General features: G+C 43.9%; 1 protein-coding gene across 2 annotated transcripts in view; it reads left to right on the top strand.

Annotated features, from left to right (window-relative positions):
- Positions 1 to 16419, top strand: part of ZNF385D (zinc finger protein 385D) — a 569376-nt gene that overhangs the window by 527824 nt on the left and 25133 nt on the right. For both annotated transcript variants that reach the window (XM_040433353.1, XM_040433352.1), the window contains one exon: positions 7980 to 8158. In XM_040433353.1, the coding sequence (XP_040289287.1) occupies positions 7980 to 8158 (179 nt within the window). The remainder of the gene's footprint in view (positions 1 to 7979; positions 8159 to 16419) is intronic.

The following is a 16419-nucleotide window of genomic DNA, read 5'->3' as shown; positions in this document are numbered from 1 at the left end:
CTTCACAGATGAAAGCAGGTTCACACTGAGCACATGTGACAGACGTGACAGAGTCTTGAGACGCCGTGGAGAACGTTCTGCTGCCTGCAACATCCTCTAGCATGAACGGTTTGGCATTGGGTCAGTAATGGTGTGGGGTGGCATTTCTTTGGAGGGCCGCACAGCCCTCCATGTGCTCGCCAGAGGTAGCCTGACTGCCATTAGGTACCAAGATGAGATCCTCAGACCCCTTGTGAGACCATATGCTGGTGTGGTTGGCCCTGGGTTCCTCCTAATGCAAGACAATGCTAGACCTCATGTGGCTGGAGTGTGTCAGCAGTTCCTGCAAGACGAAGGCATTGATGCTATGGACTGGCCCGCCCGTTCCCCAGACCTGAATCCAATTGAGCACATCTGGGACATCATGTCTCGCTCTATCCACCAACGTCACGTTGCACCACAGACTGTCCAGGAGTTGGCAGATGCTTTAGTCCAGGTCTGGGAGGAGATCCCTCAGGAGACCATCCGCCACCTAATCAGGAGCATGCACAGGCGTTGTAGGGAGGTCACACAGGCACGTGGAGGCCACACACACTACTGAGCCTCATTTTGACTTGTTTTAAGGACATTACATCAAAGTTGGTTCAGCCTGTAGTGTGTTTTTCCACTTTAATTTTGAGTGTGACTCCAAATCCAGACCTCCATGGGTTGAAAAATTTGATTTCCATTTTTAAATTTTTGTGTGATTTTGTTGTCAGCACATTCAACTATGTAAAGAACAAAGTATTTCAGAAGAATATTTAATTAATTCAGATCTAGGATGTGTTATTTTTGTGTTCCCTTTATTTTTTTGAGCAGTGTATATACACGGCACCACTAGTATATAGACATGTACATACGATTAGGAATATCCAGACTAATTAAATCATGTGAATAGCATAATGAATAACATGAACCGGATACCTAAAAAATATATATAGAGGCCAAGCCACGGTTAACAAGCCAGAATGGAGATCCAAAATAGTACAAAGAGTATAAAGTGCAAAGTGCAACCATACATAGAACCTGGATAACTACAACTGAGCTGACCACAATGGAGCCATGGCATAAGTACCTGAGTGGTGAACCGGAACCCCAACGTGCGTTTCACGTAAGGCTTCTTCACCTTCTCCCCCTGAAGAAGCCTTACGTGAAACGCGCGTTGGGGTTCCGGTTCACCACTCAGGTAGTTATGCCATGGCTCTATTGTGGTCAGCTCAGTTGTAGTTATCCAGGTTCTATGTATGCTTGCACTTTGCACTTTATACTCTTTGTACTATTTTGGATCTCCATTCTGGCTTGTTAACCGTGGCTTGGCCTCTATATATATTTTTTAGGTATCCGGTTCATGTTATTCATTATGCTATTTACATGATTTAATTAGTCTGGATATTCCTTATCGTATGTACATGTCTATATACTAGTGGTGCCGTGTATGTATATATTTCTTCCAGTGTGTTCTATACCCACCACTATACCATCCCTTATCTGTATTTTATCTTATTTTGTCTCGTGTTGAGACCTCAATAAAGTTTATATTTATTTATTCATTTGTGCCAGCCTCTTCCCTCTTTTGGTGTTCCCCTAATACAGATGTTGTAGATTGCCAAAACAGTCTTTTTTTGCTAACAGAATATGAAAACTGTATATATTTAACTTGAATTTAACACTTGCAGATCTGGAATATACTGTTTTTAAAAATAAAAAAAAATAGTGTGTTTTTAAAACCCCAGAAAATGATGGGTGTATTTCTACAAACCGGATTCCAAAAATGTTGGGACACTAAACAAATTGTGAATAAAAACTGAATGCAATGATGCGGAGATGGCAAATGTCAATATTTTATTTGTAATAGAATGTAGATGACAGATCAAACGTTTAATCCGAGTAAATGTATCATTTTAAAGGAAAAATACGTTGATTCCAATTTTCACGGTGTCAACAAATCCCCAAAAAGTTGGGACAAGTAGCAATAAGAGGCTGGAAAAAGTAAATTTGAGCATAACAAAGAGCTGGAAGACCAAATAACACTAATTAGGTCAATTGGCAACATGATTGGGTATAAAAAGAACTTCTCAGAGTGGCAGTGTCTCTCAGAAGCCAAGATGGGTAGAGGATCACCAATTCCCACAATGTTGCGCAGAAAGATAGTGGAGCAATATCAGAAAGGTGTTACCCAGCTAAAAATTGCAAAGACTTTGCATCTATCATCATTAACTGTGCATAACATCATCCGAAGATTCAGAGAATCTGGAACAATCTCTGTGCGTAAGGGTCAAGGCCGTAAAACTATACTGGATGCCCGTGATCTCCGGGCCCTTAAACGACACTGCACCACAAACAGAAATGCTACTGTAAAGGAAATCACAGAATGGGCTCAGGAATACTTCCAGAAACCATTGTCAGTGAACACAATCCACCGTGCCATCCGCCGTTGCCAGCTGAAACTCTACAGTGCAAAGAAGAAGCCATTTCTAAGCAAGATCCACAAGCTCAGGCGTTTTCACTGGGCCAGGGATCATTTAAAATGGAGTGTGGCAAAATGGAAGACTGTTCTGTGGTCAGACGAGTCACGATTCGAAGTTCTTTTTGGAAATCTGGGACGCCATGTCATCCGGACCAAAGAGGACAAGGACAACCCAAGTTGTTATCAACGCTCAGTTCAGAAGCCTGCATCTCTGATGGTATGGGGTTGCATGAGTGCGTGTGGCATGGGCAGCTTGCATGTCTGGAAAGGCACCATCAATGCAGAAAAATAGATTCAGGTTCTAGAACAACATATGCTCCCATCCAGACGTCATATCTTTCAGGGAAGACCCTGCATTTTTCAACAAGATAATGCCAGACCACATTCAATCACAACATCATGGCTGCGTAGGAGAAGGATCCGGGTACTGAAATGGCCAGTCTGCAGTCCAGATCTTTCACCTATAGAGAACATTTGGCGCATCATAAAGAGGAAAGTGCAATAAAGAAGGCCCAAGACGATTGAACAGTTAGAGGCCTGTATTAGACAAGAATGGGAGAGCATTCCTATTTCTAAACTTGAGAAACTGGTCTCCTCGGTCCCCAGACGTCTGTTGAGTGTTGTAAGAAGAAGGGGAGATGCCACACAGTGGTGTAAATGGCTTTGTCCCAACTTTTTTGAGATTTGTTGACACCATGAAATTCTGATTTAACATATTTTTCCCTTAAAATGGTACATTTTCTCAGTTTAAACTTTTGTTCCGTGATTTATGTTCTATTCTGAATAAAATATTAGAAGTTGGCACCTCCACATCATTGCATTCAGTTTTTATTCACGATTTGTATAGTGTCCCAACTTTTTTGGAATCCGGTTTGTACCTTAAATTGCACACTGACTAATACAGATGTTGTAGATTGCCAAAACAGTCATTTTTTTGCTAACAGAATATGAAAACTATATATATTAAACTTGAATTTAACACTTGCAGATCTGGAAAATACTGTTTTTTGAAAAAAAATTGTGTGTTTTTAAAACCCCAGAAAATGATGGGTGTATTTCTACCTTAAATTGCACACTGACTAATACAGATGTTGTAGATTGGCAAAAAAGTCTTTTTTTGCTAACAGAATATGAAAGCTGTATATATTAAACTTGAATTTAACACTTGCAGATCTGGAAAATACTGTTTTTGGAAAAAAAATGTGTTTTTCAAAACCCAGAAAATGATGGGTGTATTTCTACCTTAAATTGCACACTGACTAATCCAGATGTTGTAGTTTGCCCAAAAAAATGGTGATTTGCAATGTCCCAAAAGCTTAGATGCAGTGCTGGTGCACTAAGCATGCATAAAATGGCCGCCGCCGCCACCCACCTAAGTAACAGAATTCTAAAAGTAAGTATTTTTTGGTCAATGAGCTCTGGGCAGGGTAAAACGATAGTGCCCTGCACCCACAAAACTATTTGTCTGTAGATCGCTCAGTTAGATTCTCTCCTATTCTCTCCCTGAAATCACAAGTCCAGCAGCATCCTCTCCCTACACTTTTAACAGCAGAGTGATGTGCAGCGCTATGTGGCTCAAGCTTATATAGAGCCTGGGTCACATGCTGCTCTGGCCAATCACAACCATGCCATTAGTAGGCATGGCTGTAATGGCCTCTTGGGGCAAGTAGTACGACGCTTGTTGATTGGCTGCTGTGCAGCCTTTCAAAAATCGCCAAGAAAGCGCCGAACACCGAACCCGAACCCAAACTTTTACAGAAATGTTCGGGTCCAGGGTCCAAAAATTCTAAAGTTCGGTACGAAGCCAAACTTTACAGTTCGGGTTCGCTCAATTCTACCTATAACAGGTTTTCCTTCAGAAATGTCCTTTATTTAGCTCCATCCATCTTCTCATGAACTCTGACAAGCTTCCCTGTCTCTGCTGAAGAAAAGGATCCCCACAGCATGCTGCTGACCACACCATGTTTTACAGTTGGAATGGTGTATTCAGGGTGATGGACAGTGTAAGTTTTCCCCCTAGACATAGCGTTTTGCATTTAGGCCAAAATTTTCAACTTTAGTCTAATCTGACCAGAACACCTTCTTCCATATGTTTGCTGTATCCCCTACATGGCTTGTGGCAAACTTCAAACGGGACTTCTTAAGGCTTGCTTTCCCAAAAATGTCTTTCTTCTTGACACTTCCATAAAGGCCAGATTTGTGGAGTACACAATTAATAATTGTCCTGTGGACAGATTCTCCCATGTGAGCTGTCAGTTCCTCCAGAGTGACCAAGGGCCTCTTGGCTGCTTCTCTAATTATTTATCTCCTTGCCTAGGCTGTCAGTTTAGGTAAATGTGCAGGTCTTGGTAGGTTTTCAGTCGTGCTTAGGATATTTTTTTTTATAACCTTACCCTGCTTTACACAACTTTATCCATGACCTGTCTGGTGTGTTCCTTGGTTTTGATGATGCTGTTTGATCACTAATGTTCAGTAACAAACCTCTGAGGTCTTCACAGAATAGCTGTAGTTATACTGAGAATAAATTACACACAGGTTCACTCTATTTGCTAATTCAGTGACTTCTGAAGGCAATTGGTCAGACTGGATTTTATTTAGAGGTATCAGAGTACTGGGGGCTGCATACAAATGCACGCCACACTTTTCAGATTTTTATTTAATAAAAATGTTAAAAACTATGTATCATTTTATTTTTACTTTACACATATTTGCTAATTGTGTTGGTCTATCACATAAAATCTCAATAAAATACATTTAAGTTTGTGGGTGTAATGTGAAAAAATTAAGTAAAGTTCAAAGATTATGAATACTTTTTCAAGGCACTGTATAAATAAATAAAAATCTAATCAGTCCCTTTCACCATGTGAAAAATAAAAAAAATAAAGATCTCATGCATTGCCATGTCCCAAAATGAAGGTACTTAAAATATAATTTATCATGTATCAAAAAAATCAAAATGGCCAATTCGTCATTTCTTCATCACTTCACTTCCTAAAAAAAAGTTAAACAAAAGAGATCAAGTAGCATACACACTCCAAAATGGTAAATCTACAGAACACCCTGCAAAAAAATTAGCCCTTACATAGCTCCGTAGTAAAGTAAAAGAAAAAAAGTTATGGGGGCCAGAATATGGCAGTGCAAAGTCTTACTTTTTTCAGAAGTAAAACATAAGAAAAACTACATAAATGTGATATCATCACTGTAATCATACCCAGAGAATATAGGTAACAGGTCACTTTTATCGCATAAGGAATCCCCTAAAAACAAAACCCATAAAAGTATGGTGAATTGCCTTTTTTTTTAATTCCACCTTATTTTGATTTTTTTTCCCAGCTTCCCACCACATCTTATGCAAAATAAAACAGTGCTTTTACAAAGTACAACTTGCCTTGCAAAAATAAAAGGCCTTATATGTCTGTGTAAACAGAATTGGCTGTGGGAGGCAGGCAGTTAATAACGAAAATAAAAAAAAACTGAAAATTGGTTGGTCATGAAGGAGTTAGGGGTACAGCCCCACCCACCCACAGAAGTCAATAGCCACACAATTATACCACAAAATCGATCAGCCATTGACTGCTAAAGGTGGGTGTGGCTTGGGCACATGCAGCCAGTTCACCATGTGGCAGCTACAGTGAGGAACAGAAGCATTTGAACACCCTGCGATTTTGCAAGTTCTCCCACTTAGAAATCATGGAGGGGTCTGAAATTCACATTGTAGGTGCATTCCCACTCTGAGAGACAGAATAAAAAAAAACAAAATTCAGGAAATCACATTGTATTATTTTTAAAGAATTTATTTGTCTTCTACTGCTGAACATAAGTATTTGAATACCTGAGAAACAGCAAGAATTCTGGCATTTAAAAGACCTGTTACTGTGCATTTAAAAAGTACAGCTCTACTCCACTCATTAATCTAACTTAGTAGCACCTGTCTGAGCTCTTTAAAGACACCTGTCCACCCCACAGTCAGTCAGACACCAACTACTACCATGGGCAAGACCAAAGAGCTGTGAAAAGACACCAGAGACATAATTGTGGATCTCCACAAGGCTGGAAAGGTCAACGGGGCAATTGCCAAGCAGCTTGGTGAAAATAGATCAACTGTTGGAGCAATTGTTAGAAAATGGAAGAGGCTAAAGACGACTGTCAGTCTCCCTCAGATTAGGGCTCCATGCAAGATCTCACCTCGTGGGGTATCACTGATGATAAGAAAGGTGAGGAATCAGCCCAGAACTACAAGGGAGGAGCTGGTCAATGACATGAAGAGAGCTGAGACCACAGTTTCAAAGCTCACTGTCGGTAGAACACTTGCCGTCATGGTTTGAAATCATGCATTGCATGGAAAGTTCTCCTTGCTCAAGTCATCACATGTCCAGGCCCGTCTGAAGTTTGACAATGACCATATGGATGATCCAGAGGAGGCATGGGAGAAAGTCATGTAGTCAGATGAGACAAAACTAGAACTTTTTGGTCTAAACTTCACTCGTCGTGTTTGGAGGAAAAAGAAGGATGAGTTGCATCTCAAGAACGCCATCCCTACTGTGAAGCATGGAGGTGGTAAAATCATGCTTTGGGGGTGCTTTTCCTGCAAAGGGGACAGGACAATTGCACTGTATTAAGGAGAGGATGAATCGGGCCATTTATTGTGACATTTTGAGCAACAACCTCCTTCCCTCAGTCAGAGCATTGAAGATGGGTCGTGGCTTGGTCTTCCAACATGACAACGACCCGAAGTACATAGCCAGGATAACCAAGGAGTAACTCTGTAAGAAGCATATCAAGGTTCTGGAGCGGCCTAGCCAGCCTCCAGACCTAAATCCAATAGAACATCTTTGGAGGGAGCTGAAACTCTGTGCTGCTCAGCGACAGCCCCGAAATCTGACAGATCTAGAGGAGATCTGTGTGGAGGAGTGGGCCAAAATCCCTGTTGCAGTGTGTGCAAACCTGGTCAAGAACTACAGGAAACGTTTGACCTCTGTAATTGTAAACAAAGTCTTCTGTACCAAATATTAACACTGATTTTCTCAGGTGTTCAAATACTTATGTTCAGCAGTGCAAGACAAATAAATTCTTTAAAAATCATGCAATGTGATTTCCTGAATTTTCTTTTAAAATTCTGTCTCTCAGAATGGGAATGCACCTACAATGTGAATTTCAGACCCCTCCATGATTTCTAAGTCAGAGAACTTGCAAAAACGCTGGGTGTTCAAATACTTCTGCTCCTTACTGTATACCCTAATAATTCACTTTAGGCTTTGACTAAAAAAATAAAAAGGCCCTAAACTGTCCTGTGTAAATCTTTCCTTAAATGACACTTATAAATGACTTGGATATGCTATAAAATGAGAAATTTGGTTCATCAGATACAGATGACATTTTAACAATTAACTAATTTTCTTTTAGATATGCCCTGTAAGCCTATGATGAAATTTGGTGTCTTTGTACAAATTGTTGTGACAGCTCTGACTTTTTTTCTTTCTTTCAAAACCTGTAGGTGCAAAGCACAAAACAATGGTAGAGGCCCGCAATGGAAGTGGAACTATTAAAGCATTTCCTCGGGCAGGCGTAAAGGGCAGAGTGCCTTTAACCAAGGGAAATACTGGTCTTCAGAATAAAACATTTCACTGTGAAATATGTGATGTCCATGTTAACTCCGAGACACAGCTAAAACAGGTAATGGCTTATAGAATATGGTTGACATCTGTGTATTAGAAGCCTAACTAATGATTATTGCACACCAAAATATACCAAATATAAAATAAGTAACATAATGTATAGACTGTGGATGTACTGTATATACTGGAATGTAGCACTGGAGCACACAGGCCCAGATTTGCATTAGTTAGACAGGGACTGTTAGACTGGGAGTCTTTAAACACACTAGAATTATCAAAATGGCTTAGGTTATATGAAAAATCTATAGACTGTCTGTCAAAAAGTTAAAGCCATTATCTATTTGCCATAGTTTTTTCAGATTTTTACACCAACAATTTTAAAACTAAAAGGTTTTAGGTAGTGTTGAATACTGTGTGTGCTCGAGTGCAGCCAATAAATGTGCAGGTACTGCCACTCACTGTAATGCCGTAGCCATGTTGGTTACTGGTATTACAGTGATTGGCTGGCCGGAACACGTCATCGGGTGCTATAAAGCACCCGATGACACGTGGTTCGGCTCAGTCTTAGTCAGGCAGAGCTGTGCTGTAGAAGGGACAGATAGTGTAGGAAATTGAATAAAATTTTTTTGTTAGGCAGGGTTGGTGTTAGAAACCCAAAAGTCCTTTTAAGGACTATTGTTGTGTCTGGCAGCAATATATATTTTTAGCACAACCTGCGCTAAATTGCGTGCAATTGTAGACACCCAAAAGTCCTTTTAAGGACTATTGTTGTATCTGGTAGCAATATATATTATTAGCGCAACCTGCGCTAAATTGCGTGCAATTGTAGAGACCCAAAATTTCTTTTAAGGACTGTTGTTGTATCTGGCAGCAATATATACTGTATTTTTAGTGCAACCTGCGCTAAATAGCTTGCAATTGTTTGGCCGCTGTAGACAGCGAAATTATCTGCGCTACATCTCCTGTGTAACGTGTGCGCATACAAAAAATATCTGTGACATCCAGTGTACTTTTTCTGTAGACGCTGCAGACAGTGACATTACCTGCACTACATCACCTATATTAACGTTTCCGCATCCCGAATATCTGTGACATTGACTGTAATTTTTTCTTAGCCGCTTGTGACAGAAGCGCCATTACCTGTTGTACCTGTCCTGTATAACGTTTCCGCATCCCAAATATCTGTGACATTGACTGTAATTTTTTCTTAGCCACTGTTGACAGCAGCACCATTACCTGTGGTACCTCTCCTGTATAAAGTTTCCGTATCCCAAATATCTGTGACATTGACAATAATTTATTTGCGCATACACTTAAAGAAACTGCTCTACTGTACGTGTGACATTTTGCAAGCATATATACCATTTATTATGCTGTTGATGGAGCACACAGAAGCGGTGGCCCTGGGAGCGGTGAAACTGTGTCTTCCTTGCAGAGCACAAGAAACATACTCATCCACGATACCTAGATTCATGTCCCAGTTTGCAGGGTGGCGCAGGACACCACTCTCGAAGTCAGACCAGTGTGAGCAGGTGGTCGGTTGGATTGCAGCAGATAATGCTTTCAGTCGGTTAAGCACCACCCTGTCTTCCACAAAGTCCAGTCTCAGTAGCCAAGAGTCTGGTCAACAGAATCCTCGCCTTGATACTCCTTCCTCCCACTATGGAGAGTCTTTGCAAACAAGTGATCCCACACTCGAATATTCTTGTGCCCTGATTCCCAAACTCTTTAGCTTCCACAGTCAGAAGAAGATGGCGGTAGGGAACGGCAATTAGTGTTTCACAAGGTGGATGATGATGATGAGACACAGTTGCCAATAAGTCAATGGCAATTAGTCTCTCAAGAGGTTGATGATGAGGATGAGACACAGTTGTCAATAAGTGAGGTTGTTGTTAGGTCAACAAGTCAGGAGGATGACCAGAGTGAGGAAGTGGAAGAGGAGGTGGTGGACGATGAAATCACTGATCCAACCTGGGAAGGTGTCAAGCCGAGCGAGGACAGCTGTACAAAGGGGGAGGGATCCGCAGCACCGCAACAGGCAGGAAGAGGCAGTAGGGTGGCAAAAGGGAGAAGGTGGGCCACACCTAACAGGCCCGCAAATGTTCCCCAGGGCACCCCCTTGCGGAAATCTTCCTTGCCAAGGGGTAGGTGTTCCACAGTCTGGTGCTATTTTGATGAAAGCATAGGCATGAACACTAGCAACCTCACCACCGCAGCATGATCCACCACATCGCATCAAAGCACCCTAATAGGTGGGCCGAACACCTGGGTCCACAACACCTGGGCCGAACACCTGGGTCCACGATCAGATTGAGTTCCTCTAGAGCGCTATACAAGGACTTGGTAACATAACATAACATAACAATCAGTGTCTGCGGGTCACACCACTGCCTCCTCTTCCCCTGTGTTACGTGTCCAAGAAGCAGGCCCGCATGCCTTCTGCCCTACACCTAGACTTTTTCAAGCACCATCAGCTAGCATCCACTTCTGTGTTCCAGCACAGCATACATACATACCCCAGGCGGCCTTTGAACGCAAGCGCAAATACCCAGCCACCCACCCACAGGACATAGCACTAAATGTGCACCTTTCCAAATTGCTGGCCCTGGAAATGTTGCCATTTAAGCTTGTGGAGACTGAGGCTTTACACAGCCTGATGGCGGATGCTGTCCCTTGTTACTCAGTCCCCAGGCACCACTATTTTGCCCGGTATGCCGTCCCCACCTTATACCAGCATGTGTCCCGTAACATCACCCGTGCCCTGACCAATGCAGTTAATGGGAATGTCCACTTAACCACTGACACATGGACAAGTGCTTGTGGCAAGGGATGCTAAATTTCCCTGACGGTAAACTGGGTGAACGTTGTGGAGGCCGGGAGTGAGTCATACCCTGGGATGGCATAGGTGCTACCGACACCAAGGATTGCGCGCCCTACTTCCATCAGGATTTCTGCCACCAGCTACATTATTGGCTGCAACCCCCCCTTCTCCTTCTCCTCCTCCATTTCTACCTATGAATTGTCATCTTGCAGCACCAATCAGCCATCAGTCAGTAGCTGAAAGAAGTGTAGCGCAGAGCTGTGGCAGGGTATAAGGTACCAGACTGAGCTCGCCTCTCAACCTACAACCAAGCATGGTTGTGTCTGATATTTAGTGTTGATCACGAATATTCAAATTGCGAATTTTAATCGCGAATATCGGCATTTCGAGAATTTGCGAATATTTAGAATATCGCTAAATATATTCGTAATCGCGAATATTAGATTTTTTTTTTAAATACCAGTTCATGCGAATTTGTATGTGAATATTTTATGCGAATTTTATGCGAATTTTCGCATTCAAGAAAATAATGCCTGGAAATCATGGATTCGCGAATTTTCAAATATATGGTGAATATTCGCCCAAATATTCGTGAAATATCGCGAATTCGAATAAAGCCCCTGCCGCTCATCACTACTGATAATGGCCATAACTTGGTGGCAGCTTTGGAGCTCGGCAAGCTCACACACATACCATAACTTAGTGGTTCAGCAGTTTCTCAAAATCTACCCCAATTTGCCTGAGCTACTGGTGAAGTTGCGCCGCGTCTGTGCCCATTTACGAAACTCATCTACAGCTGCTACTGGTCTGGCAGCGCGGCAGCAGCGCTTGCAATTGCCAGCTCACCGACTGTTGTGCGACGTGAGCACGCACTGGAGCTCCACGTTCCACATTTTGGCCAGGCTTTGTGAGCAGCAGAGGGCAGTAGTGGAATACCAGCTGCAACATGGTCGTCGCCTTTCCAGTCAGCTTTCACTCTTCACAAATGATGAGTGGGCATGGATGTCTGACCTCTATGAGGTTTTACGCAACTTTGAAGAATTAACACAGATGGTGAGCGGCGATGCCGCTATTATCAGCGTAACCATGCCACTTCTCTGTCTACTGGAACGCTCGCTGCTCACAATGAAGTCAGACTCTTTGCATATGGAAGAGGTGGAAATGGGGCAAGATAGTACACAGGGTGAAAGCCAGACCACCCTCAGTTCGTCTTCTCAGTGCGAATTGGATGATGATAAGGAGGAGGAGGACCAGAAGACAGTTGCCTCTGCTACAGAGGGTAGTACCCATAGCAGGTTTATTTTATCTGTTCAGCGTGGATGGGCCGAAGAGAAGGAAGAAGATGAGGAGATTAAAGTATAACTGTCATATATATATATTTTTTGGAGTATTGGATTGTGGGGATTAATATAACCTTGGTGGCCCTATTTAAATTTTTCACTGTGTATTCAATTAGAAAATCCGACCAGTGTCACTTTAAGTGGTGATAACTTTAAAATACTTTGACTTATCCAGGCCATTCTGAGATTGTTTTTTCGTCACATATTGTACTTCATGACACTGGTAAAATGAAGTAAAAATGTTTTTTTTTTTTTGCATAAAAAAATACCTAGCCCCTAATGTTTTAGAGGGTCAGCTCAGCATCACACCCTCGCCCCTAATAATGTTTTAGATGGTCAGATCAGCAGCAGGCCCTCTCCCCTATTGTTTTAGATGGTCAGCAAAGCAGCAGGCCCTCGCCCCTAATGTTTTAGATGGTCAGCTCAGCATCACGCCCTCGCCCATAATGTTTTAGATGGTCAGATCAGCAGCAGGCCCTCTCCCCTATTGTTTTAGATGGTCAGCTCGGCAGCAGGCCCTCGCCCATAATGTTTTAGATGGTCAGTTCAGCAGCAGGCCCTCGCCCATAATGTTTTAGATGGTCAGCTCAGCAGCAGGCCCTAGCCCATAATGTTTTAGATGTTCAGCTTGACAGCAGGCTCCCCATGCTGTTCCCGAACCATTTCAATGGTGTTTCCATCAATTTCTGACCTTTTCCTGTGAACCAGACACCCTCCCCTCTTCAGAGCAGGGGGTGCCTGATTTAATGCTAGGGTTCTCCCATTGACTTCCATTTTGCTCGGGTGCTCGGTAGAGAACTCGAGCATCCCGAGGTGTTCTACTCGAGCACCCGAGCACTTTGGTGCTCGATCAACACTAGTTTTAGGCTATGCCTCATTTCCTGTTAAACCACTGTCATTTTCAATATGTCATGCTCCTTTGTTTAAAAAAAAGTTGAACAGCATTTTGAGCCAAACATGAGACCCAACATAACAGAAAATATGGAAAAATATAGAATACATATACAGTTGTAGCAACAAATTACACTTTACATACATGGTTGAAGCAAACTTTAAATTAAGGCTTAAAGGGGTTCTCCGGGAATGAGAAAAATTCAAATACTTAACTATTACTTTATTATAAATATATTCCTAAATATCTTTAATTATTTATAATGGCTCGTTTTTTCTAGGGAGCAATCATTAGGAAAAATAAAATGGCCACCATCCTATTAGTACACAAAAAAACCTGTCCTAATCACACAGCAGGACACGTTACTTCAGAGCAGTGAGACAAAGAGCGGCCTCATCTTCTTTTATGATCCTGAATACAGTTTAATATGATCTTCAGCTAAATCTCTGTAGAAATGGAGTTCATAAGGAGGCATGAAGTACAGAGAGAAGGGTCGGGGTGATGTGGCTAATAAGCAGCACTTGTTTCCATTACCACCAGGGCCGGCCTTAGGCCTTTAGGCGTCCTGTGCGAGAAAGCTTTACAGCGCCCCATAGTGACCACGCCCCTCAGTAACCACGCCCCCTCATTAACCACACCCTCAGTAACCACACCCTTTCAGTGGTCATACCCAAAATCCCTGGGGGGGGGGGGGGTTGATGTAGTAGCAGGAAAGCACACTGTCCCCCTGTCCTCTATGAGCCCCCCTGAGTCCTCTCTGAGCCCCCCCCTCACCCATTGCACACTTTTCCCACTCCAGATGGGCCAGTGGGCTGGCAGCAGCACATCCCCCCGCCCAGTCACCATGGCATTGGCACATTTCTCCCTGTCCCCTCCAGATGGGCAGCATCAGCACATCTCTGTCCCCCCCCACCCCCGCGTCACCATGGCATTGGCACATTTCTCCCTGTCCCCTCCAGATGGGCAGCATCAGCACATCTCTGTCCCACCCCCGCCCCCGCGTCACCATGGCATTGGCACATTTCTCCCTGTCCCCTCCAGATGGCCAGCATCAGCACATCTCTGTCACAGAGATGTGCTGATGCTGCCCATCTGGAGGGGACAGGGAGAAATGTGCCAATGCCATGGTGACGCGGGGGCGGGGGTGGGGGGGGACAGAGATGTGCTGATGCTGCCCATCTGGAGGGGACAGGGAGAAATGTGCCAATGCCATGGTGACGCGGGGGTGGGGACAGATGTGCTGATGCTGCCCATCTGGAGGGGACAGGGAGAAATGTGCCAATGCCATGGTGACGCGGGGGTGGGACAGAGATGTGCTGATGCTGCCCATCTGGAGGAGAAATGTGCCAATGCCATGGTGACGCGGGGGTGTGGGGGGGGACAGATGTGCTTATGCTGCCCATCTGGAGGGGACAGGGAGAAATGTGCCAATGCCATGGTGACTGGGGAGGCGGGGGTGGGGACAGAGATGTGCTGATGCTGCCCATCTGGAGGAGAAATGTGCTAATGCCATGGTGACGCGGGGGCGGGGGTGGGGACAGAGATGTGCTGATTCTGCCCATCTGGAGGAGAAATGTGCTAATGCCATGGTGACGCGGGGGCGGGGGTGGGGTGGGGGCTCAGAGATGTGCTGATGCTGCCCATCTGGAGGGGACAGGGAGAAATGTGCCAATGCCATGGTGACTGGGGGGGGGGCAACAGAGACTCTGTCCCCCCCCCAGTCACCATGGCATTGGCACACTTCTCCCTGTCCCCTCCACTTGGGCAGCATCAGCACATCTCTGTCCCCCATGGCACTGTTGGCACATTCACATAAATCATAATCATTTCTCCAAATAAAAAATACCTATATGTTCTCTAGCTGTAAGCTGTAGTGCTGCCGGCTGCCGCGTGGGCCTTGCTGTGTCTGCTGGCTGGGCGCGCTCCGTCTTCTCTCTGGGGGCGGAGCTCAGTGGCTACGCTCCAGCAGCCGCTGGTCTGCTCTCTTAAAGAGACAGCAGGCAGGCCAGCCAGGCAGCAGAGCGGCCCCGAGCCCCGCCCCCTCCTCACTCCTTCAGTCCGGATCGGAGCGCAGTGTCACACTGTGAGTGTGACTGTGTAAGTCCGCCGCCCGCCCGCAGGCCGTTTAGAATAAAGATTCGCGTCACGGCGGGCTGTCGGCTGCCCGGCGCCTCTGTTGCTATGGCGCCCTGTGCGGCCGCACAGCCCGCACACCCCAAAGGCCGGCCCTGATTACCACTGTCTGTCCTCTCTGTACTTCATGTCTCCTCATGAACTCCATTCCCACAGAGATTCAGTTAAAGTTCTTATAATCTGTATTCAGGATCATAACCCCTGACAAGTAGGAGATTAGGAATGAGGCAGCTCATTACCTCAGTGCTCGGAAGTAACTTGTCCTGCTATGTGATTAGGGCAGGTTTTGTGTGTATTAATAGGACCACGGCTTTTTGTTTCTCCTAATGATTGTTCCCAAAACAAAATTATCCATTATGAAAGGTATTGGGAAATATATTTACAATATAGTAATATTTAAGTATTTTCATTTTATAAATTCCTGGAGAACCCCTTTAACACAACAAAATCCAATGACAAAATTAATGGGGTTGTCTCACTTCAGCAAATGGCGTTCATCATGTAAAGACAGGTAATACAAGCCACTTACTAATGTATTGTTATTATCCATATTGCTCCCTTTTCTGGCTGGATAGATTTTTCCATCACCTTATACACGGCTTGTTTCCATGGTTACAACCACCCTGAAATCCAGCAGTGGTGGTCATGCTTGCACACTATAGGAAAAACCCTGGCATATGCACACTCCTGCAGTCCCTGACTCCAGAGAGACTAGGGCCTTTTCCTATAGTGTGCAAGCACGACCACCTCTGCTGGATTGTAAAGTGGTAGTAACAATGGAAATAAGCAGTGTATAATGTGATGGAAAAATAAATCAAGCCAGCAAAGAAGACAATATGGACGATCACAATACATTAGGAAGTGCCTTGTATTAACTATCTCTACATGATAAATGTCATCTGCTGAAGTGAGACAACTGCTTTAAAGTTTTCTGCAACTGTATCATTAACGTGTTAAAGGGTTTCTACCACTTTGTTTTCAAATAATTACCTTTCAGACACTAGCGATCTGCTAGTGTCTGCTCTACCAAGCAATCCTTTTTATAATAGCTTTTGGTGCAGCCGTTTCGCTAAAAAAAGAACTTATATTGATATGCTAATGAGCCTCTAGGTGCTATGGGGGCGTCATTAGCA

Source organism: Bufo bufo, chromosome 5 (genome assembly GCF_905171765.1).
Source record: "Bufo bufo chromosome 5, aBufBuf1.1, whole genome shotgun sequence".
NCBI classification, from domain to species: Eukaryota; Metazoa; Chordata; class Amphibia; order Anura; family Bufonidae; genus Bufo; species Bufo bufo.
The sequence above is the reverse complement of the archived record's forward strand: the minus strand, read 5'-3'. Positions and strand labels throughout refer to the sequence as shown.